Source organism: Lucilia sericata, unplaced genomic scaffold (genome assembly GCF_015586225.1).
Source record: "Lucilia sericata isolate MDLA Ls3-8-SP2 unplaced genomic scaffold, ASM1558622v1 Contig000101F_arrow, whole genome shotgun sequence".
Lineage (NCBI taxonomy): Eukaryota > Metazoa > Arthropoda > Insecta > Diptera > Calliphoridae > Lucilia > Lucilia sericata.
Genome location: NW_023994133.1, coordinates 284,298 through 311,734, shown reverse-complemented (window position 1 = coordinate 311,734; position 27,437 = coordinate 284,298). Strand labels below are relative to the sequence as shown.

Here is a 27,437-nt window from a genome sequence, read left to right as displayed (position 1 = left end):
GTACATAAGTAATACAAAAAAGTCTGTACGTACATACATATTTATTTAAGCATACCCTGTAGTTCTAGTGGCACTCCTTGGCTTAGTGATTTTTCCTAAAGTTTAAGGTCTAAGGTTTAAATAAGATTACATGATATAATAAATTGTGTAAAAGTTTAAAGTGATTACGTCATAGATTACACAGGTACGCTAAAATGACAGTTAACTCCCCCAAAATAACAATGTTGGGCACAAAATTGCATTATAAATGAATTAAAAAAATATATAACAATAACCCATCAAATATAACGAAAATATTCCATTGACACTTTGTTAAGATTCCCCTTCTGAATTAATAAACTTGTTGTTTACTGGGTGGTTTTTTCAATACAAATAAAACAAAACTCAATTTAAATTTTATGAGCTCGCGGCATGCATCACCATTATTATTATTTTTTTAATGTACCACCAACACCACTACCAGTCAGTCATCATCGTGAGTGATACTCGTTGGTTGCACTACCCCAAAAACCAAAAACGAAAAGTTTAAAGTTTGGTCTGATTCTTTAGCGATCTAATAAAGGTAAAACTGTATACATATGTATATATGTATGTAAGTATGTGTGTATAGGTTTTAAACATTTAAGTACCATGTTTACGAAGTCTTTACTCGTACCTTGTTTCTGTTAAAGTTCATTTTTCAATTCATTTTAGTTGAATTTAGTTTTCTTTCTTTCTGCTTTTCGCTAAATACACAGATACATTTATGGTGTATCTAAATACAAATATGGTTACAAGTAGGGGCCATCCATACAATCCATCCATATGGTCATGATAAATGAAATAAATATGAAAGAGATTCTACTCTAATGCAAAAGTCAAACTTTTTTATAGTTTCTTTTTTATTTGTTATTGTATATTTATTTAATATTTATAATGCCTTTGGGAGGAGCAACACTTACTTTTAGAAATCTACAATGAATTAATGTAGAAAAAAGGTACTCATATGAATGAACTTAAGTCTGGAATAAAAAGGCATTTATCGAATCTTAGGTCTTCTTAAAACAATACAAAAATTTTTGGTATTAGAATACGATTATTATTCCTGAAACAAACTCTAGCTGCTTTTCGACTTGAGAATCAAATGCTATTAACTGTGTGTGGATGAGCATTTTTGGATAAAAAAAGTAATAATTTGCAGTGTAAATTAATTATAAAATGAAGGCTAAACTTTAATATAATTTGACTATAAATATTAGGAAGTAACTGAGAAAGAAAGAAAATGTGTCAATTAAACTCCTTGTAGGAAGTCTACTTCATATAAACAGTAAAATTTATAAGCGATCCCTAACTGAAGAAAAATCTTTCGTGGCTCTAATTCCCTAGTGTTATATTGACGAAAATATTTGGATTTGTTTTCTCTATTTCAGGTAAAACAATGATCTACGAATGGGCAGGATCAACTGCATAAGTTAATTAATGGCAAAACTACAATGAGAATTTGTACTGGTGTCTAGAGTCAGTTGTTTTTAGTGGGATAGAAATGTGCAATATTATTTCATGAGCCTTAATATAAGTTTATGATTGAAGATTTTAACTCCTTCTTGAAAAAAGTTTGTGTTTTCTTGATTTTTTTGTTTGTAGTCATTTTGAAGAATTTTTTAAATGTATTAAATAATGAAAAATAAAATGCCAAGTTTTTATACTTTTGTTTTTTTCTTCATTTTATGATATATTTATGTTGTTGTTGTTGTAATAAAATGAATGTTGCAAAAATGATGAATGTACGTGTGCAGCAAGTAGTGTGTTGCATAAAACGTTGTTTATTTTGAACATCAACAGATTTGATGAATGCAACAAATACTCTTCTCGTATTATGTGATGTCTACTACGATGGAGTAAAGAAGTAAAATAAAATGTAACGTAAATATGTATGTATGAGAGTGAATGAGCGGGTCCAGATAGACGGACAGACTATCTGGTTGGATGCAAGTAAGTTCACATATGTTGGGGCGTTTGTTATGACTTGTTGAGTTCTTTTCTTTTAAATTTTTTGTTCATTTTTATTTAAAAATTTCGCATTATTTTGTTTTTTTTTTTATTATTATTTCCATAAGTTTGTATGTGTGTGATTAACCGTTGCACTTTTGTGTTGTAGGCGTAACACTTTGATATCAATCAAAACAAGTATCCTGGGACTATAAAGTGGAGTTATGTTCTTTCTTTTGTTTTTATGTTAAAGTTTTTTTTTAATCATTAAGTTTCCAGAAATCCAACAAAATGAGCTTTTTAAGCTCTTATGAATGTAATGAATGTTGTATTAACACCAGCTTTAATTACCTCTTGAATTTGATCCTCAGAAATCAACATTTTGAATAATTTATTTGTTGTTGCTTTTATTTATTCGTTTCTTATAATAGCTTTTCACTTTAATTTATTTCGAATTAAGATTGTTTTCACTTAAAATTTTTTTATTTACTTATTTTTTTTGTTTAAATTTATTCTCATATTTGTGTGTTAATGAATTTCTAATTATATTTATTTGTACACAATTTCACGATGTTTTTATTTTCTGTTATTTTCGTTGAATTTTTTTTTTTCATTTATTATTATTGTTAAACCGCTTTTAATAATTCGATGGTGTTACAATATCAAAGGTCTTTAATCGACTAAAAATAGAGAGACGTACGCACAATCAAACAAACATTATACAAATTCACATAGATACAACAGTCTCTCATACACAAACGCACACTCACATCCAATTGCGTGCTCGCACGCACTTTCACACACAAATACAGCTACAGATAAATACTAACACATGTGGTACATTCAAATACTCATGATTTTTATTGACCTGAGCTCAAATCAAAAATAAAACGAGTACTTTATAGATACCTAGATAAATTGTCATGGGTTTAGTGTCATTAAAATGGAAATTTTGTTATTTCTTAGATACAAAATACATGTTTAATGTGTGTGCATGTGAGTGAGTGTGTGTGTAGATAATATTAATTATTTTATTATTAGTTGTTTTTTATAACTAACAACCCTTGTTATAAGAGCTAAACCTGCCTCAAAAAAAAAAAAAAGAGACACAATAAACTCACAGATACATATTAATGTATGTCGGTACGTAGATACGATACTAAGATACTAATGTGTATAATTACAACAATAGAAGAGTAATAAAAATGAAATATAAATACGAAAACCATATTAAATGTGGAAAATTTAGACCAATCATAAACGTAGTACTCATACGATCGTAAAAAGGTTTTCTTTCACATTTTACATCATTCGGTTAAATATCTAGATACATATATATGTATAAAGTACTTAAATAAGTGATTTAATTCCTGTGTATACTACACATGCATATGCATATACATAAATATGAAATATAATCTGCCAAAGTAATAAAAAATATACAACTTAAAACCGTTGTATATCGTTTTATTATATTTTTGTATTTTGGCTACCTACATACATGTACAAACAAATACAAATATGCATGCGTACATCCATTAATGTATATTAAATAGAAGTACATTTGCATGCATTCGGACGGATTTTATATTTTCCAACATTAGTAACGAACAGTTACGATTTTGTATGTATGCATAGGACATATTGTTTAAAGAGAGCAAATAGGACACTGTACTTGAAGTACACGTGATTTGATACTTTAGTTCCTGGAAAAGACAAATCATAACAACAACCAGTTTTATCCACTACTTTCTATGTATGTTTGTCGTCTTACAATACAAATTGTTGTTTAATGTTTGATTATATGTATGTATGTGTTCGCTCATAAATATATATTTTTCTTAATAATTATTCTCGGAAAATACTTAGTAGTTCATCTAATCTTTCTTTAAAAGATATATACGTGGTCTGTGAATAGGTTTAAAAATGGACAGAATCAAATATTTTTCAACTGGAAACAATAAATTCGACTATGCCTGATCTTATGCAGCCACCACAAATGCATGCATTTATGTACATACATACATATACTACATATGCATAATACTTGAATAATATCAGAACTGAAATTTTCTAGTTTTTATTCAAAATTTTAAACGGGTTAATCATATTTATTTTTGATCTAAACATTATTATATAGAAAGAAATATCCCAATTTATGAAATTAAATTAGGAATTAAATCGAACACAGAAACTTTAGAACTGAATATGAAAATTTGTGTTGTACTTGAATCTTAATTCAATATAATTTTTTACTTAACTTGATATTATTTCTTACTTAAAAATACATTCGCATCCTAACATATGTAATATGTATTATATAGTAATTGTCATTAATCATTATCATATTTTTACAATAACCCAGCAGTTCGACAAAGAGTCACAATGCCTTATCTGCAAATTTGGCTTATTTACAACTCAAAAATTATCGAATCGAACTTTTCAATTAATATAGTTTTTTCTCCCGTAAAATTTTCAAAATGTTTGCGTTTTAGGTGACGATATGTATGTATTTAAATCTTTGTTATTTGATGTTAGTAGTTGAAGTTTTTTCGTTACTATTTCTCATATTTTAACAGTGTTTTCTTCATTGCTTAGTTCAAAAAGTTTATTTATAAAATGTCAAGAGGTTTAAATATGTTTCATATTTAAAAAAAAAACACATAAAACGAAATAAAACAAAAATATGTTAAACATATTTGTCACCAAATGTGTGCGTAATCTCATTTTACATTTAATACATCGTTTTTATTTAAAATGCATTTTTCTTTTTGTCTTTTATAAGTATTAATCGACACAGATATTTACGATTTTGTAGGTCTGTATTTCCCAGCAAATACACATTTTTATAAACTACAACTTCGTTAGAAGGGAATATACATATAAGATGTATTAATAAATAGTACGGTTCCTATATAAAATATTTTGTAAAAACATCTCCAAACTTGGAAAACAGTGCAGAACTAAAATCAAAAACATGTTTGCCGATGAAATGAACACATATTTCTCTAGGTTTCTTAAAGATTTCTTTCTAAAACCGTTGAGAAACTTAACTTAATCGGTTCAGATTCAATTAAGTTACTGATTTATAAATGCTTAAAGGAGGTGTTCGGCAAATTTAAAAACAGATTCTTGTTCTACCCGGATCCAACTTTCAGAAAAATAGTATCAATTCCCAGGAATTTCAATTTTCGTTTATTTTGCCTCACTACGTAATTGTATGTATTAAAATATCTTGTTATGTCATATGTCTGTTCGTGAGGCTGGGCCGTTTTCAAACATATATCCAAAAGAAGACACGATCTTACATGATTAATTTATTAATTTGTATGGAAATGATTACTTGAGATCTCCCAATACTGTTTTTAAGATATCTTTGACTCAAAGACATTTTTAAATATCATTATCCTTATTTGTAAACTATAATATTTTAACAAAAGTATTGTTTAATTAGGGACTAAAACGATTAAAATCGGATAGACAATTTAGAATATATACCATGTCAAATTTAATGCTTGTTGAAAAAAATCTTAAAAAATATGAACTTCGATAGAATCTAAACCGTTACGAATTTGGAAATTATAGCGATATTTAAATATCATATTTATACAAAGAAAATGTATACCGAATTTCATGGAAATCGAGGAGGGTCAAGTTCAAAATTCCACTTCTTTATTTGAAATTTTTTGGAATTACCTTATATACGTTTAATACAACATTGAATGCGGCTCGGCTTTGAGAGGGGTAACAAGAACAGGAATTTGCCTTCCATACAGAGTTGGTCTAATTTATATATAAAGAAGTTGATAAGGCTCAGATATATTCGGGATCAAATTCTTCGATCATGTTGCTTTTGATCTTTTTACTATTTACAACCAGAAGAATCGATCCATAAACTTTTAATTTAGTTATAATGGAATCATAATTCGTACTAAATTAACTTTCAAGGACTACTAAGCTTGAGTCAGATTCCAACCGAACCTCTCGGAATTTAGTGCAGCGACCCAGCAGAAATTCGAATTACTTCCAAAAGAATTACATTGTATTACTACTTTAATAGTAATAGTTACTAATTCAATTTTGTTAACATCTAAGGAAGTGTTGTTTAGTGTCTTCTAAAGAACTGGCTATAATGGATTCCTTTTCCAAACTGAAGAAGTATTAAATATTAGGCTTTTTTTATTTCAGAAGCAATGAAGAGTACTATCTTAAAATCGATGGTTTTGAACCTGTTTTCATTACTTCCACGTAGTATGATTTAACTTATAAATCGTTTTAAAGAATGTTTGAGATGAAAGCTAATATTAAAGTTCATATAAAACTTTATCATGTTCAATTTTAACTAAGGTATAGTGGGATAACCAACAAAAATATTATTGAACTGCTAAACAAATAGTGGGCATAAAATCCGTATAAATGAAGATGTTAAGAAAGTCATTGACAATTTTCGAATAGTTACCAAATGAAATTAAAGAAACTTAAAGACAAGAAATATGAAAAAATCCAGCTTACGGAAGGTCATTGCTAGACCTAAAATATTTTGGGAATCATCATAAAACAAATCAAGGTAAACTTTGAGAGGGGTATCAAAAACAGGATTTTGTCTTCCATACAGAGTGAGTTGTTCTAATTTATATAGATATACATACCTACATATATTCTGTATACTTATGTATAAAGAAGCCGATTAAGCGATGCCCCAGATATATTCGGGGTCAACATATTAAAAACTGAGGTCTAATTGGAAAAGTTATAAACAATTCTCAAAATCATTTTCTAAATGGACCCTTTATGGAGGCTATAGTTAAATTGTCCGATTTTAATCTTCGTTTCTTCCAAATATTGTAAAATTAACATATTTATAAGCGCTCAAGAGTAATTCCGGGATGATGTTTGTATAATAATTCTAAGTGAAATTAATTTCAAAAGTATGTATTTGTTTTTCTTAATTGATGTGTAGATCATTTAGTTAAGTTCAAAAAAAATTCATATGTAAATTATTGAAATATGTATATTTTGAAAGTATAGACTTTAAAAGAGTAATAATGCCTTTTCAATTCAATTAAATTAAAGTTAAAAGAAAATACATGTATGTATGAGCGTATGTACTTCAAATTGAAAATCAAGTAAAAACTATAATTAAAGAAAAAAAATATAATTATTTTGTGCGAGTACTACAAGTAAGAAAAAACTAAACTACACAAAATTGACATTGATTAATGAAAACGAAAAGAAGAAATATTTAAATATTCGAAAAAGATACAGACGCATAAACAACCATATTCATATACATACATATGTATATAAAATAGGCATGTTGGATGGCTGAATGTAGGTATGGATGGATGTAGTAGATATTTTCTCCCTTTAAGATTAAAAATGGAAATTTAAAATTCAATTTACTAAAAAAGTTTAACAAAAAAAAAAATTATATACATATTAAGAAAAAAGTAACAATAAAATAAAAAACAACAATAACAACAATATGGTGAATATGAATATGAACCAAGTTATTTTTTTCCGAACTATTCGAGCAGCAGCAGACAACAACAACCAACAATGAATCGGCCGACATCTTTTTCAGTTTTTATTTATTTGATGCTTCTCAGATTTATACTCGTAGATACATCAACTCAATTTGACTTTTGTTGGTATGAAAGACTAATTTTTTATAAACACTTAAATATATATACATATATAGATACATTCATATTTATGTATGTATATATGTACATACATATATTCCTTTGGTCTAAGTATGTGTCCACAAATACAATTGTATGTTTTAATACTCGTATTATGTATGTCTTTTTTTAAATTAGATATTTTTAGCGTTTTATTTCAAAAAAAATACATAATTACTGTTTAATGATATTTTTATACGGATTCGCAAATACATACATACATATGTATGTATGTATGTTCTTGCGAACTACCAAAAATTGGACAATGCAATAGGGTGTGGAAAATGTTTGTCTTTTTGTTAATTTAGTTATAATGGAATCATATTCGTACTAAAATAACTTTCAAGGACTACTAAGGCTTGAGTCAGATTTCAACCGAACCTCTGGAATTTAGTGCAACGACACAGCAGAAATTCGAATTATTAGTAGTAGTTAGTAACTACTACTTTTTAAGTAAATTTTGTTAACATCTAAGGATTTGTTGTTTAATGACATCTAAAGAACTTACTATAATGGATTCCTTTTTCAAACTGAAGAAGTATTTAATATTAGGCTTTTTTATTTAAGAAGCAATGAAGAATACTGTCTTACAATCGTTAGTTTTGAACCTGTTTCCATTACTTCCACGTAGTATATTAAAAATTATTTATCTTATAAATCGTTCTAAAGTATGTTTAAGATGAAAGCTAAAATTAAAGTTCATATAAAAAAGTATTATTAGTATTAGTATTGAAGTATACAAATAGTGGTCAATACGGGGTTAAAATAAAATCCGAATAAATGAAGATGTTAAGAAAATTATTGACAACTTTCAAATTGTTACCAAATGAAATTAAAGAAACTTAAACACAAGAAATTTGAAGAAATCGCCTTACTATGGTGCAAGTATGAACTCATACAAATTTATTTTCATAATCTTAAAAGGAGAGCAACTCACGGGTCCACAACTTAAAATATAGTATACATTGATAGATAGACAGACAGATAGATATACAGTCAAACAGTCAGTCAGCCTGTCGTATTTTTACACAGGAAATGCCATCATTAATTTATTTAAAAATAGTTGTTATTTTGATTGATAAGTTATTTGTTTAAAACGACCAACAACAAATAAATTAGATGAAAACTTACCCATACATATTTACGAATATAGACTGACAGAATCAAAGAAAACCCCCAAATAGCTCAGGGCATATGAAACATCATTAAACTTTTTAATATTTAGAGCAAAAATGTTTTTTTTTTTTTTTTTTGTATTTTTTCATCTTACAATTTGTGTGTGAATATTTATTTATCTTAAGCATTTTGTTTTCAATAATAAGTATAAATAAAAAGTAACAGAAAATGAAACACAAATAAAATTAAAAATATGTAATTAATTATTAGGTAACGCCTTTAAAATACATATGTACATTAGGGTGGCCCAAAAATGGAAGCTGCTTATGTTCCCGCCAAAAATTAAAATTTGATTCATTCACTCCATTCATTCACGAAGTACATCCAAAGGAATAACATTTATCACCACTTCAAAAGTAGCACTAAGTGAATTTTTTTCCTTCTGAGGAAGTGATGTTTAAAGAAGCAAAAATAATTAAATTTTTTGAGTTTTTTAAGTTTTTTTATATTTCTTTAAAAATATAGATATTTTTTTGATTTCATATGAAAGATCTTCGAAAAGGTGTTTTCCATGTCATATCAAACATTTATGTGCGATTACAAAAGTAAAAAATTTTTATTTTTTTTAAATTTCAATCTAAGTATTATACATCAATACTTTATGATTTCATTGGATTATTGATGAAATATTTCAGTTTATGAGAAAATTGAAAAATGTAAATTTTTTTGCGATAAATTTTAAAATTTTCAATATTTTGGAGCTATTGAAAGTGCGTCTCAAAGACCTTTCACATGATACCAATATTTGGTGAGCTGGGTTAGAGTTTTTTAAGGTTTTATGAAAATAAAAAAACTTTTTTCTCCATACAAACAGGACCTCCTTAATATACATATACATATAGATGATTTTATATGGTTCACTCACTTATTCATTCACACACTTGTTTAAGAAAAATGGACTGAACAGAAATGAAACAATTAAATAAGAAAACGTATGAAAGAGTAATCTTTGAAACCTGGTTTTATAATAAGGCCTTTTATGAAAGCTTTGGGCAATCGTCGACTAAACATCTTAAAAATTCTGTAATACGATTACTCTACACACTTTGTGATAAATTTATTATTAATAATTTTAGAATTGATTTTGGCGATATAAAATATTTTTTTGGACTTGGGTCTAATGGAAGAATTTAATTTTATGTATGTGTAACCAAAAATATTAAGAGATGTATTTGAGCTATGGATGGTATATGGACCTTTAACATCCCGTTTCAGGATTAAATGAAATAAATAATTAATCGATTTTAACTAATCGGCGTTTTCGTTCAAATGGTCTACAAATTTTAAGCTGTAAAATGTCGTTGCTTTCTTTACGCAGCTTTAATATATTTATTTCAGTTTTTTTTATTATTTATGTGTATATATTATCAGATGTACACGATATAATCCAGGTGGCAACCATAGATTAAATTAGTTGGCATCGTTAATCACTATTCTTGGTAGAAAATATTTTATAATAGAATTTCATACAAATTGTTTGCAAGTAAACAAATTTCAGAGTGAAAAATTCATAGAAATAAATTAGTATGAACATAAATCCATTTGGTTTTTCCTACTAAAAGGATTAATAGCAATATTAACGACTTAAATTGTACGCGCATCTATCGGTAGGTTTCTATACGCGTTATTACCTGCTTGTAATAAAATTCATATTTATACTGCCACAAAAGAAACACCCACATTTGCCAAAAAGATGTTGATCTACATATATACAAGAACTCGATCTAAGGTAGTATACTTGACAGACACACACACATACTCACGGGCGAATACAAATCAAAGTAAATTTTCCCGCTTCCTAGCAGATATTACAAGATGAACCACAATATTTCACCGCAAAAGGTGTTAAGGTGGGTTTTAAGACTTTGCTCCGGATTATGCCAACGACCAAACAAATCGTATAAATCAATTTAGCGGCAAACTTTTAAAAGAAAATACATACATTTGTATGTACATACATATAAATTCAATGGTTTAGTTTAATACCCATCATATTTGTCTGTCTCCTAAATGTAAATATGTATGTATGTACGTGTATAAAAACAACAAACATTAAGTAAAAATTTTCCTTAAAACAAATTAACGCACAAAATTCATCAGGGTCAATTTTTATTAAAGTGTAGAACGAATTCTAGTTTATGGCAAATAAAATAAAAACAAAGCAAAATATACAAATACACACAATCAAACCGAATCAAAATTTCGAAAAAAAAAAACATTTAATGCAGAAATATAAATAAATGTGTAAGTACATTTCTAACAATCTGCAGTATATTTAACTAAATTAACAAAAACAATAATAGTACACATTCTCATCCAGTCCATGAATAAAACCGTTTTCATTTGTTAAATATGAGTGAGTGAGTGTAAGATACACACATCCATGCACATTCTACTTGGATGTAACTTTAGGTGTTCGTGATACACACAGTTGTGCTTAAAATTTATCCGGAGAAGCGAATAATGTTCACTAATGTCTAATCACCTGGTTTTGTTCCAATAATATGTTTTGAGTCATTCGTCACGAATGGACTTTTTCTAATACGATGATTATTTTCATCGTCAATTTATTTTACACACTTTAAACTTGTTTTTTTGTATAGGCCCAGTAATATATTTTCAAATTTTGGTAATTAGTTATCTAGTTAAAGCAGTTATTTCATACATTACTTGGAAATGAGTTGTCGTTATCAATAACATTATTTCATTTGTTGAATAGAATTACATAGTAGCCAAATGTCTAGAGCGAATATCTAATAAGGAATCAGTTAGCGGTTCTAACCTAAGTCGATATTAGATGTTTATTGAAAAATATTGATTTTTATATTTGTGTTAAACTATTCCAAAAAGCACAAATGTTAATGGAGCATTGAGTAAGACTAATAAACACAGAAAGTAACTGTAAAACCGGGTTTAAATCCGGCTTTAGAAACTGGAATCAGGAAACATTAACCAATTTACGTTCGGGGACAAAGGTCAGATTTCTAAACATGAATTTGAATATTTCATTAAAATGGTGAATTTGAATAGAAATTAACCTTTTAAATAGAATGCGAAATAAAAGTCTCTCCAACATCTAACATGCAACTACAACAACCATTAAAAAATAAAGTTTTTGCTGCAAAATATTATTTTCCAACGCTACTATTTTTCTCAACACAGCTGTACTAAGCTACAAATGTATGTATGTAAGTACAATGTGTGTTTATATTAGTAGATGATATGCTCATTTTGGAGCCTCATCAATACATAGACAATGTATCATTTGGGTATGTTTGATGTCCGTGCGAGTGAATGAATCGTTGATGTCTGTTGGGTAAACTTGCAATTTGTAATTTTATACTCGTACTTACTTTATGGTATTTTAATGCCCGTAAGCTGTTTCAGTTCACACTTCTTCAAGTACTTACGAAAGACATTTTGAGCAGGGGAAAAACTACAATCATTTTTATAGCCATGAATTAATATTAAAACGTAAACGAATTAATTAAAAATGTTTAAAGATGTACATACATACATATGTACATATGAAGGTATAAAAAAATAAATACACACTAATTTTTTATTTCAAAAACATATTGAGAAGTTTCTGATAAAATATATAAAAAGAGGGAAAACGTTTTTTATTAAAAATGTATTTAAAGGTACTAACTATTTAAGAAATAGAGAGTAAATATGAGAAAGATACATATACCGTATATTGTACTACAAATAATACGCTTTTTAATAAAAAATTTCCTTGAGTCCCGCCATCATAGGTACGGTTGTGATAGGATAGATAGTTGCCAAGAAAATTAAAACACTTCACTTCGAGAAGTTGGGTGTTGATTTTTGAATAATGACGAAAGTTTTCTCCTTTTCCTGGTAATGACAACTTTGTTCTATGCATGCACGGACGGAATATAAATCATTTTGTGTAAAATTTTAACATAAACTATCTATGCTTCTCCCATAGAACAAATCTAATCATGATAGGAAAAACACTGAACTGATCGGACGGTTTGATCGAAAGACCTACAACAATTTTTATTGAAATTTGTTTAGATAGCATCATATAAAAATCATTGGAATTCCTCGAGTTTCATCTGATAAACTTCCTTGTTTGAATTTGATAAACTCTTCAAAGTCAATAGCGAATTCCACCCTATTCTAAAATAAGTACAGGATCCTTCTTAAGGATACTTAAAGGCGCTGCATGCAGTGCGTTTTAAACTTGATTTATACAGATCAAGTTTTTAGGATTATCTTTCTAAGGAAACAAAATTTTTACACGCTTGAATAGATATTTCTTAACAAGAATTATTGGTTGTTGTCTTCAAATGAAAGTGACAGAAAAACAACTAATATTTAGGGATTTTTATGTGAATATTTTTGTACTTTATTTAAATCGAAGGAACAAGTAATTGAACTTCTGATCTTTAAGGGTTTACAACCCCTTTTACAAAGTTCACACTTTGAATAATTTTCATATATCAACTCACACTTGTGGTACGACAAAACATTTTCTATTTCTGGAGTAGAGTATGAAGAGATGAGATAATACGACTTGTTTGTTAATTGCTACAAGTTTATGATTTAAGCAGCTTCATTGAAATCTTAAGTATGTTTATGAAGTGTATGTAACTTAATGAGAAACCCTTAAATACATGTTGATAATAATGATCATTATAGATCGAAATGATCAAATGTGAGGCTGTTTGACTGACTGTGAGAAACAAGTCTAGACTTGTTTCTGAAGACAAATTAACACCTTTTAACAGATAAAACAAAAATACGGAACTATAACGGTTAAGATATGTATATTAAGTACATTTTTAATATATTTATGTATATAAGTATTATGTATGTACTACAAATATGAATAAAAATATAAACAGAGAATTTCATTGAATAAACCATTAATTTCGATAAATATGATTTTGTTGTTATAAATCAAAAACATAAAGCTCATTAACTAGAAGATTGGCACAACTCAAAATTCGTATTTTTTGAACTGAGTACTACAAAATGAGTGCCCTTTTAAAGTCTTTCATATGAGAGTTTTTTTTTTTTGTAAACGTCAAATGCCTTTTTTCGAAACAGAATTTTTTGAGTTATGTCAGTCTTGTAGTATATGTGCAATTTGCGTACACATGCATATATTTATAAACATATAAAAGATTTACCTGTCGAACTTGTTTATACTGCTCCTCAAAACTCCAGCCATTATTTTGCTGTGAAGAATTTGATGTTTCACTAGATGTTGATGAATTCGAGGCAGGATTTACTAAAAATAAATTAAAGTATAATTACTAAAAATGTTAATCCAGGGGTAAAAAATATTTCTTTAACTAAACGCAGAAACTTTAATCGTAATAAAAATAAAATTTTGTTAAAATGTTGAAAATTTCGCAATATTTAGAAACTCAAAAATAACTTACCATCTTTTGAGCTGGGTGCCGTTGGGGAGGTAAATGAAAAACTATTATGACTGCCATTGGGGACTGAAGGCCCACCGACTGAAGACGATGAAGAATTTGCATTCAAATGTGAATTTATATTGTTGCCGGCTTGAGCAGCCAGAGTCTGTGCGGCATGTGTAAATGATGCCATTGTTGTGGGTGGTAATGTGAAAGCTGTATTTATTGGTGTTGACAATACATTTGATCCAAATGCAGCTGCATGAGCTGCAGCATATTCTTGATCCTATACATATTTGTGTGAAAATAAAAAAGTTACATAAGGAAATTGCAGCACACTATATTCTATCGTTCTTTCAACGCTATATCGTTTTACGAAATCAAAATAAACCTATCTTTTCGATAATGAATATTCGATTTGTATTTATATACATTTTAAAGTTAAAAAATGTACACTTACCATTAAACCTACTTTCATATCACGAACTTGCATTTTAAGTTTCTCCAACACATCATTGTGCTGTAAATTTGGAATACCGTGTAAACTACCGATGCCCATAAAACTACCCAAGGCATTTAAAGGGTGGTTTGATGGAAATTGATGATGATGGCTTTATAAAAGAATAAAAAATACTTTAAATGTTATTCATACATACGACATACAAACACACTATCAATAATACTTATATGTATGTAATAAACAATTTTAATTTGTATATATTTAAAATGAAATGATAATATTAAAATCTACTGACCTCATGGCCATATCATTGGGATGATCAGGACCACTCATATCACCAGCCGTTCCCGCACCGTTACTTGTCATAGATGAATTTAAGCGCGATCCTACTCTAGAGATGTGATCCCCTTCAACTGAATCACAGTCACGCATTTCATCATCGGAATGATCATCATGTGACTGCAAAAATGAAAAAAAAGAAAATAATCATTAATGTTCAACGCAATAAATGTGTTTGTTGTGTGCAACCATAGTGTTGTTTGTTATACATAAATAAAATAGGCGATATTAATTTGCAACATTTGTTGTAACAAGTAAAAATATTATGACCAACATTTATTTCGTCTTCATTTTTTTTACGACTCTTGTATTGTCGAAGCTCACTTACTTTCGATCAAAGTCATTATACGTGGCACCACAAACACCAACCAGTAACATTCAAATGGTGGTGGGGCACAATCGCGCCAAATAGAGTCATTCACTATTTAATGTATTACATACCTACATGTATACATATGCACGTCGAATAATCACGCTCATGAAAAAAAATTGTTAAACACTAGATCAAGAAATTTAATGTAATCCTAATTTAGGCCAAAAAAAACATCGGTTGCTTAAATGATCAGTACCAATATAGGTTTTTCTGCCGTATTGGTAAAAATTCGTTTGGGTACTTCAGGGACCGTAACACTAGATCAAGAAATATAATGTAATCCTAATTTAGGAAAAAATAAATATCGGTTGCTTAAATTATCAGTACCAATATAGGTTTTTCTCCCGTTTTGCTATAAATTCGTCTGGGTATTTCAGGGATCGTAAATTCAAGTGCAAAATAGATCAAATTGAGCATATTCAGTTACTGGCGAGAGTATACAAATTTAACTTCCTATTTAGATGTACTCATTTCCCACCTTTAGAGCCGAAATTTGAACCATTACTCGTACTTAAATATAACACAAAAAACTTTGAACTTAGTTATTAAACATATTTACACTATTCTGTGAGAGTTTAACCAAATGTAAATGGACGACGCGCGAATTTTGAGCGTAAAACGATCAATGATCAATACCAAATCGATCGATTGAACGATATGACAACAAAACTTTTTATTGTATTGTGGTGTTATTTGATTTTTTATTTCTTTATATTTGTTTCCAACAGAACTAAGATTTCTTATTTCGGATCGCTCTTGCTAGCTAAATATGCAAATGCCAACAAAGTATGTCACATGCTGGGTTAACATGACGTTTACAAATTTTGTTTGTTGTTATTTTATTTTTGTGTTCTGTACGAGCATTTCACAGTATTTGTAATTTTTTTATGCGCCACATCTTAAGGAAATCAGAAATAAAATTAAAAACGTGCTTTTTTCCTTAAAATCGCTCACACTTTTTTATTGTTGTTCGTTAAACTACACAGTCCATTGAAGAATTCATTCTTGAAATTTTGATTGCAAATAACTTTGAACTAAAATCAGTCATATTTCTAGGTGAAATATTATTATGCTTGTAATGAACGAATAATTTCTTTTAAGGTTCTGTAGTCAGAATTTTTACGTGTTTAACTATGTAAATATGTATGTTTGACTAGTTGGTTGGCTTGGATGACCATTTGTCTGTCCAACAAATCAAAGTTATTACCATAAATAATGTTGGGTAATTTTCTATAAAGTGACTTTAATTCATTAAATCTAAAACGCGTTCGAAAGACTGAAGTGCATCTTTGCTTGAATACTCGATCGATCGGTCGCACAAAAAAAGAGCGACATATATACATAAGTATAAAAATGTATTAAATCAGCACTAAACTAATAAATTGTGACTTAGTCGTTGCTTAATATTTCCGTAATGTTTTATTTTCTATAATCTTTAGTTCTTGTATTAGCACGATTGAGTGTTTTATGAAATTCAAAATAAATAAGAAAATAAATTTGAGAATAATGATTGAACAATTTGAGTCTGTGTTTTAAAGGGTTTTTTTTTTTGAAATGTATTTGTTTGCTAAAAATCATTTGCAGTACAATGAACTTTGGTTCTATTTGGATTATTTCGTTAGTTTTCATTCATTAAAACGATCGAATTAATGATCGATTGATTATTATTTACAAAACGTTTAGATGATCGGTTATTTCATATCGTAGTTGTGGAAACCATGAGATTCATTCATTAAAATATTTTTGAACGATGTCTTATATTCATCTATTTATTCATTCAACCATCCATTCATCCATCTCACTCGAATTGGATAAATTATGAATGAAAATATGATAAATGAATTGTTAAAATTTAATTTAGTATTGTTTTTATTTTAACCAGTTGTGTCGTGTTTTGTATCTCTCCACCATTTAGTTTTATAATTTGTATTTAAAATACACATACAATATTTATACAAAAATATCAGCCTCCAAGCCAATTTCCATATATTTATTTCCAATTTATTTAATTAGGAACTTAACCCATTAAAAAAGAAACATGTTATGACCTCTAGTAATGAATCGAGTTGGGTTTATATTAAGAATTTTTACAAAAATATTCAGACGATTTTAATTAAAAGTTCATTAACCATTTAATTTTGCAAGTTATCATTTTTCTTTTTAATCGACTTTAAATCCATTAGTAGGTTTTGATAATATTTACACATACATACACATGTGCATACATGTACTTCCTCTTAGCGGATGCGTGTTTGGACTACTTATCCTCGGGCTATGTATTTAAATAAGGGAATTTTTAACATCATTATACATATTTTCGTGTATACAAAACTAATTTATGACAAATTTTATCACTATTACCACATAATAAATATATTTATGACTGTTTAAATTGTAACCGAAAAGTGTACTGATATTGTGCACTTTCAATACCACAAACCCCTTCCAATTTAGAAAAGAAAGACATTGTCAATCGTCTTAGAATCTAATAAGAATCGAGAATATATTAATAACTTTTCCAAAATTATGGATCTACGAGACTTGCATTTCGTAAAATTCGTGATATCAAAAAATTTTAATTTTCAAACCGCTAATAAGAATTTTATCGGTTAATTTGTTCGGCAGGGTGTGCTAACACCAACGCATATTTAAACATGACATTCAAGTAATGCGTATGCGGTAAATGTATCATGCTACCGAGTTTTTCAGAACTAAATGTTGTCCTTTCTTTATTGATATTATCGACAAGTCTTTTGAACAAGACGGTGTCTTATGTCACACACAGTCTTTGAATTCATTGCAAACCAAATCCAGTCGATTACAACATTAAAAATCACAATACGCAATTTTGACGAAATGTGATTAAAAATTTTTGTTTGAGAATCAACATGTGTGCGGGTCGTGGAGACATCTGTCCGATATCATTTTTAATTTATAATTGTCAAATCTTGTTTTACCATCAAGGTGTTAATATTTGTTTTATTCAAATATTAAATAAATTAAAGCAATTATTGAAATTGTTAAATCTTATTGAAGAAAACTCTCAGTAAAAATGTAGGAAAGTACAGTCGGGCATGGGCGACCATATAATACCCTATGCAAGTTACATATGTGTATATTTAAAAAAGATTATTTTTTTATAAAAAAAAATTAATGTTGAATTTTACTTAAATTTTGATGTATTTAATAAATTTATTATTGAAAAACAAAGCTTTATATGGGAGTTAGGGTTATATAATAGCCGATCTAAGTCATATCCTAGTATATTTGGAGTAGTTATGAGCTTGAAAGTCCAAATCGAAAGGTACGGTTGTATAGGGGCTATGTGAAATAATGTATCTTGCGCACATGGTTTAAATGGACAGCCAGACAGACACGCCTTAATCGACTCCGGTTTTATTCCGAAATTATTTTTCGTTTTCTTTTTCTGAAGAAGCAAAACTACGGAAATAATTCATTCGAACTCTAATTACTTTATAAAATTTTGTCCATATGTATTACACCTTCCACAAAGGGACACTTGAACTTTTTAAATTATCTAAAAAATACTGAATTTATTTATTTTATTTTTTGTTTTTGAAAATTTTACATTATTGTAATATAATTTGAAGTACCCATCAAATGTTTGCATATAAAAAGAAAATTTTAAAGGAAAGGTGATGATAACTATTTACAGTTAAAATAATTAATATTCGTATGCACTATTATTGAAATTGATTTGAAACCATTTTCAATGCAAGCTATAATAAAAAAAAGCAAAACTCATTAAGCTAAATTATATTTTTATCAATAAACAAAAACTATTCGTAATACAAAACAAAAGTAATTACAATTTAATGTCATTTTCCAGTTTAATGTATGTATGTATTCTTGTTAAAGTAAAAAATCTATACATTCCTGCCACTGACTAACACACGGAAATTTATACATTTATCGTTTGTATTACGATGTTTTTTTTAATATTCTTTATTTTATTATTTTATATTCGTGAATATGAATGTACATACCTACATATATGTATATGTTCATATGTATGTATACTACAAGTAGTTTGTTGTAAAAATTTATGTAAGTTTGTTGGTACTATTTTAATTTTTGTTATTGTACCTGTAGGTGTCATGTTACGTATCGTATCTGCAATGAATTTAATTATATACAGATCTATAAAAGAATTAATTTTAGCCCAGCTAGCATTTTTTGAAATTTTTGATCACATTCGATTCATTTATGACTCATTTCATTTATGATTAAAATGATCATATATGCGCTCATTTTCTGATCATAAATGATTTCGTCGGGACCCGCGACTCTTCTAAACGAGTCTTTTATGAGCCCCACATCTGATCAGTTCTGACTCATTTTTTAATATTTTTTGAGTCATTAATGAGCCGACTTACTGGTCGTTTTAGAATTATTTTCGAATCATATTATAGTAATTTTTGAGTTTTTCTGAGTAATTTTTATGTTTGTTACAGACAAATACAATACAACAGAAATCACTTTTTTATTATAAGACTGCTCGAAATTTAACTACAAAATAAATTTATAAACAATTATATTTCGGACACCTGGAAGACCTATTTGTGATTGCTGTACATTTTGTTATTGTTTTTCAAATAAATCAAATTTTAAACATTAATTGGAATTATTTAGACTTAGTTTAGTGATTAGTCACCCATCTATCTTCCGTAGTAGATCATTAAACATATAAAATTATTATGTATAACTAAAGCATAATATAATTTCAATTTCCTTGACAGAAAATCGACTTTATAAATATCACACAAATTGAAACAAATTGAATTATACCAACTTATATTAGGCCACACAAAATTGTTTGCCAGCTCTTCTAAAAGAGTCTTTTCTGAGCCCATTTTCTAATCAGTTTCGACTCATTTTTTAATCGTTTTTGAGTCATTTTAAAGTGTAAGTGTTGCTATTCCACTGCAAACAGAAACTATTACATAAGAAACAATTTTTGATCTTCCAACTGCTCGAAATATGATCACAAAATAAGTTTTTAAAACCATCATATTTTAAACACCAGGATGCTCAATTTATGATTGCTATACATTTTGTTATTGTTTTTCAAATAATCAGTTTTTAATCATATATCGGGATCATTTTCGAATCATTTTTTAAGCGCTCAACTTATTAATCACGTTTAAGTCATCAAAAGGAGTAAAAAATGAGTCAGTTTACTGATTAATCATCCAACAATCTTCCGAATGCTTGGTGGGAGTGCGTTAAGGATTTGCTAAAATCCTAGCATCAATCACATGTGCGTTTTCAGAAATCAAAATGTCGCATTTTTAGATTACTTAACATGAAGCATAATTTTTAGATTATGCTTCATGTTCTTTCTTATACATCAACTTTATTCTTTTAAGTAATTTCCGAAATGTGGTCGATAAGATTGAAATAGTTGGATCATATTTTTCCATGACAGACATTATTCAAAAGTGCATTGTTCTTTTATTTCCAAGAATGGAAAATGAATTCACTCTTTTAAAAGTTCTCAGATATTTCTTGGATTGTGGTGTATTGGTGTTCTGCTGATATTGCTGTTGTTTTTGGTTTATATTATTTCTGTTCGGTTCATGGCACAGTGGCAAATGATGAATGCGTTTTCGCATACAACTCGCTACCTGCACAATTCCACCAGTGTTTTCTTATTACAAATGAAAATAATTATTTGATATAAATTAACCCACAGTTTGAAATACGTAAGTATTTACTATGCGAGTTCATGTACAATATATATACTTTACAAATGTATGCATCGATGTACGAATGTATTTAATGGCAAAACATTATGTAAATATAGCGGTACATGTTCATATTTATGTTTTTTATTTTACTTTTATACGTCTACATGCGTTCGTAAGTACATGTGTATTTGTGTAAAACATTCGTGTAAATTTTCAAATGACGAATAAAGAAATGAATGCTTGATAAAATTTCAATTAAAAATTGCCATTAAAATTTTTATACATACACATGCACACTAACAGACAGACATACATATTTTCAAATTAAATAAATAATTAAAAAACAAAGAAATTCAACAGCAACAAATCAATATTTATGTGTAAGTTTGAATATTTACATACATGCAACGTTACTTATGTATGTATGTATGTATGTACAAATATGTGTCTACAGAATGACGACAGAATTGATTTATTATAATTAGTTTAGTTTATATTATTATTTCATGTTTTTTTTTTTTTTTCAAAAATTAGTAAGAGATACAAAAATTTGTACTCGTGTTACATTTTCTAATGTAATTTACTACTTTGTATTCAGTTTGATAAATATATTAAAAAGTAAGTAAGAAATACATTGGCGCTTTATGATATCTGTCGTTATTATAAATATGTATGTTTTAAGTGCTTTCGTAACCTAACTTTATATATAGACTTGAGTATATTTGGGAATTTATTACATTTCATTAGTAAATCAATAATTTAAAGTTTTCAAAACCAATTCAGAATAAAATCCAAATTTACGTTAATCATAATAAGTATTAAGTGGAATGATTAATCAAAATCATTTTTTTATTATCAATTATTAATATTTATATTACATTTATTGAGACTTGAGTTAATTAGGATGAGAAATCTGCAAACAGTGGAAATATGACACTGTAGATAACTTTCCAGTCGCAAGAGGTCGGGAAAACATCAGTCCACACCAAACGTATGATGAAGCAAATCCCTTCCTAATGCCCACCAAAAAATATCCAGACATCCAGTGATAAATTTGGGAAAAATCGAATATAAATTAACTTTTTTTGTCTCATGGTGGATGCTGCATTTCCAGAAAGACCAACCCACAAAAATATCTTGTTTCACGGTGGTCCTTTTACAACTACGGCTTATTAGAAGACTCACCACCGCCCCTTTGTGCTTCTATTTGTATATAATCCTACCGGTCCATGTACAAGCACTTTGCTCAAGTTCTCGAGCTATCTCATCTCTGACCATTGCCGCTACGTATCATATACACTTGACACCAACTCATTTCCAACGTCCCACGGTCAGTTCTCTGGTGGATATCTATTGGCTCGACAATAGCACCGAATTTGACCCGAATTATAGACTTTACTGTGTATCAGTCTTTTAAACAATCAACCGCGAGCTTGAATTTAAACCACAGCCACCACGTGCACCCCGAAGGGACCTCTCCAATAACCGGGACAAGACAAAGTCCAAAACTCTGCTCTGCGGGCTACTACTTCCAGTAATTTATAGTCCCGATAGACTATTGGCCCTTTTATGAAGCCAAGCTTTCACCAAAAGGTGAAAAATATTTCGTTAGCTGAGTCTTCTTGTTGCCTGGTTTTCTACGGATCTCAGCTTCCATTAAACAGCAAAAAATAAAAAATAGTTCGATTAAATAACGTTACATCCCATTTTTCTTTATTTGTGGATAATTTTTTGGGTCGGTTTTGGTGATTCGCTTTACTATATATACGTTCAGATGAGTGGATTTCCTTTTTCTATATAAGTTTTCTAAGCTTTATTAAGTTCAAAAATATAGGTACCTACGCTGGGCAGGAGTACAGCCTAGTCACATCATTTCATTCGGTCCAGTGTGTAATTATTGGTATTCAATATACATGTGACAAATTTAAATGCAGTTTATTATTGTTCCCGGAAAATATATGTAATATTAATACTTAAATACACATTAATAAAAATGTTCATTATTGCTTTTTACGTTGTAGGATCCTGTCGTTGATAACATAAAGAGAAAAATAGTGAAATAACATGATATTGATAGCAGCCATACATAAGTACGTCGTAGTACATCCATCATAACTACATAATAACGTGTAAATATACATAGTACATACATACATATCTACTAAGTAGTAAATTAAATGTACTTTTATCTGACGATTGCAGGCAGGTTTCATATTATTTTATGTTCGCTACACATCAAAGATTTCTTAGAAATTCTCACAAACCGAAACAATGAACAATAAATGTTGTTAATGTTTTTTATTAATGTTTTAAGCTTTAGAATTTTCGGTATTGATTTGGAACTATGTATGTTTGGTGTTTGTGGTGTTAAGACCAAATCAATGGTTGGTTGTGTTTAAATTGAAAATTCTCAATTCGCAATACATAGTCACAGTTGTGCTTCATTTGCACCCTATAAGAATCCTATACTCATTAATACATATGTACATAATTATGTATGTACATGAAAATAATAGTAATTTATAAATAAATATGTATAAAATGTATATATTTACATTTATTTGAATGTGGCTTGGACAATGGATGTTTAAATATTTGAGTATAACCATAAATATTACATTCTAAAACATTTATTTTCCCTAAATATGTTATTAAATCAGTTTTTCACTAAATTAATATAAAGATCATGTTTGCGGTCCGTTTTGGTAGAATAACAAGTCAGTCCATAAGACTTTTGAAATCTGAAAATCTAAGATACTTCCGGAATCACGTTTTACGCTATTCTAATAGACATGCTTTACCAAAATTTTATTTTCATAAATAGCATAATCTGTACATGAATATCAAAGTTATAATCAAAACAAGTAAGAAAGTATATTCGAATATGGCCGACTATATGATACCCTACACCGTGGGTATATTAGAAAAATTATTTATTTTTCATAAAAAATTTTGTGAATTTTACCTTAATTCCGATGTATTTAAGCAATTTATTGATGAAAAACTAAACTTCTAAAAGAGCCTTTATAAATATGCGTCGATCCTCAAAAAATTGGGAAGAGTGATGTAATTTTATATAAAGGTTACTTATGCTGAATTTCATCGCGATACTAATGGTTATAAGTAAATTTTTGGACGTTTAAGATATTTTATAAAGAGGGGTTTGTATAGGGGCTAGGGTCAAACGACGGCATGGTCATTTATGCTTATATAGAACTTAGTTGTGACATAGTTATGTGTTAAAAACACAAAATCGGAAGGTCAGGTTGTATGGGGGCTAGATGAAACAATGGACCTACCATTTTCAATAAGCATCGTCCCTGTGCCAAAAAACTCGTATGGTTCAAATTTTATCCAAATATTTTGAAAATTGTGGCCTGTAGCTTGCGCACAAGGCGATCGACAAGAATCACAAGAAAGTGATTCTGAGTCGATCGGTATACTTGAAGGTGGGTGTAGGACCAATATATATTAAAGTTATATAGATTTAAAAAAAAAACAGAACAAACTATCAAAATGAAATTTGATGATCGTTCAAATTTAACAGAAAACTAAAATTAAGGACATTTCTATATTAAAATATTTGTATTTTGAAGACCATCTAAAATATGAGAATTACATATATGTACATATCGTCACCTGAAACGCAAACGGCCCTAACAAACCAAAATTCAAAATCGATTTTATTAAACATTAAAACAAATGTCCACAAAAGACTCCTCCGACCAAAATTAGCGATTTTATTGAAAAAAAAGGCCCTATCTACAAAAAACATTTAAATATTAAAGGTAAAAAGTCCAATTTATCCATTTTTATGTATGTCATTGTCAACTATCATAACAAATAATAGGTTTCACTACTAAACAATTTGTTTATTTTGTAATAATAAATCGCGCTGATAGAAACAAACTTTTCAATTGAAATAGTTCTTTGCTTCTCCTGCAAAATTTTAAAAATGTTAGATAGGGTCGTTTGCGTTTTAGGTGACGATATGTATATATAAATATATTTATTGCACATAAAATTATTATCGTTGAATTTCTTTTTACTGTGACCAATGTCTCTCTAAATCCTACATAAGTGCATATTCATTCAATATATACAGCAGATAGTTCTCCTTTTTAAATTTCAAAGAAAAAGAATATAAGCAAAAAAATAAACAGATCATATGTTTAATCCTAGGAAAAACACATTTAATGACATTATGGCAGCAAAGTGTTTTTCCACTCGAAAATTCATTATTTTCCTTTATTAAAAATCTGCTCTAGTCCACAAATCTGGTTAATGCTGTTGTTGTCCTTGTAGATTTCGTGCGCCGCACAGTTTATTAAATTATTTCTAAGAATTCCAATAAACAAATATGAATTATAATAGAAGGAACCCCTACTTGAGTTCTTGTAGAAATGATATATGTATATGTATGTGTGTGTTTGTTTTAAAGTAGCTAAATAAGATGATAATGCGACAATGCCTTTAATTTGTGTGTCGACCAGTATCTACCATAAGCATTATGCATTTGATCATGCTGTGTTCAGTATTCTCTAAGTTGATCCTTTTTTCCTTTTACCTATTTAATATCAATGAGTTTCATTAGTGAGACTACGAATAACATGAACTACAAAAAAAATAATACTGACATAGATACACACACAGATACGATACACACACACTTTGATGTTGTGTGAGTGAGAGTGACTGTTTTGTTCAACTATAGCACATGCGGTAGTCATGTGATAAACAGATTAAGGATGGGATAAACATTTCCATTTCTGTTGTCCTCTTTCTATTTGGTAACAAACCATGAAAAATTAAAAACGATAAAAGGATTTTCACGCCTATTAAAAGTACTATAGCCACAAAAATACAAATTTGACAAAATATTTATTTCAACTACATACATATGTATGTACATACATGTAGTTGCAAAATATCCTTTGCAATTATCAAAATGGGTTTTCTATAAAAGTGCAGCAGCAGTTTCGCAATTATATGCTGCATACATATCTACATACTATAGTCTTAGTTTATTTATGCCACCAAATATAATGGTATAAAAATATTTAATGCAATAAACAGCAAACAATTCATATTAAACGATACATAACATAAATACATATTATGTACGTATATGTATTTATAATATTTATATGTATCTAGATACTTGGATGTCTATGTGTAGCGGTTTATATTATCGCTTGTATACGGTATTTAAAACATGACTTGAAGTGAAAAACTAAAAACTAAATGCGCTAAAATAAAACCGGTTTTAAAAAATATCCCTTGTTTTACTACCGCCACCATGATCATGATCATCATCCTTTTGAAAAACGAGCGTTGCCAAATAAAACTTAAGAGTCGATACTACAATCTATAAGATACACATATACACGTATTCGTATATATGCAATACCTACATGTGAGTGAGTCTGAAATGAACTCGTTTCATTCGTTTATCTTTGACTGAACGATGGATGATGGTACAGGAATATGTACTTATGATAGGTATACAACATTCAAATGTATCTGTGTACATACACACATATTACATACATATGTATGTATATAAATAATAATTAAATATATTCATACAAACGTTCATGCATTCGTAATTTTAGTTGTTGTTTTCGCGCTTTGTTACGGTTTTAATTGCAATACATTTAGCACTAAACCAAAAGATACTTGCACAAATAACAGAAGATATTTTGAATAGAAGGGGTCAGTTTACACTTATGGATAAAATTATAGAACTTGACGACGGACATGTTGTTTTATTTTAATATGTATAAGTTTTATCACTTTTTAAATACCAGATTTTCGTATCATTACGTCAGACGCATCTTGTTTGGATTGACCGATATTTACCAATTCTGACCAACAGAGAATATTTGTGGAAGTTTAAATCCAATAGCTTCACGCCTCGTAACTCTATCGAACTTCCAACAGATGGACACTGATTAGAAAGAATTTATATCGTCTAAGAATTTTATACATATACATTTTATACATTTTATTTTATACATATACATTGTACATACATACATACATATACATATGTACCTTTGAAGGTACCGAGAATCAGCCTTTTTAAGAACCTAATGTAGGAATACCTCCTAATCGATACTTTGAAATGGCCTCAATTCCCTACCAGTGATTGCAAATGTTGATCTCAGTACAATATGTTAAACAAAATTTCTGCAATCTTTTCAAAGTGGGTGTCAAAAATTCAGCAATTTTCAGGGAAAAAAATGTAAGCTCGTTTTAGTGTTTTTTTGGTTCACGATAGGTGTCAAAATTGTCGTAAATTTTAGCTTATACCGACAAATATAT

General features: G+C 28.6%; 1 protein-coding gene across 3 annotated transcripts in view; it reads right to left on the bottom strand.

Annotated features, from left to right (window-relative positions):
* LOC119600036 (protein dead ringer) overlaps positions 1 to 27,437 on the bottom strand; it is a 64,493-nt gene that overhangs the window by 17,122 nt on the left and 19,934 nt on the right. For all 3 annotated transcript variants that reach the window (XM_037950038.1, XM_037950040.1, XM_037950039.1), the window contains 4 exons: positions 14,983 to 15,146; positions 14,688 to 14,838; positions 14,249 to 14,513; positions 13,994 to 14,094 (listed from right to left, as the gene is read on the bottom strand). In XM_037950038.1, coding sequence (XP_037805966.1) covers positions 13,994 to 14,094; positions 14,249 to 14,513; positions 14,688 to 14,838; positions 14,983 to 15,146 — 681 coding nt within the window. The remainder of the gene's footprint in view (positions 1 to 13,993; positions 14,095 to 14,248; positions 14,514 to 14,687; positions 14,839 to 14,982; positions 15,147 to 27,437) is intronic.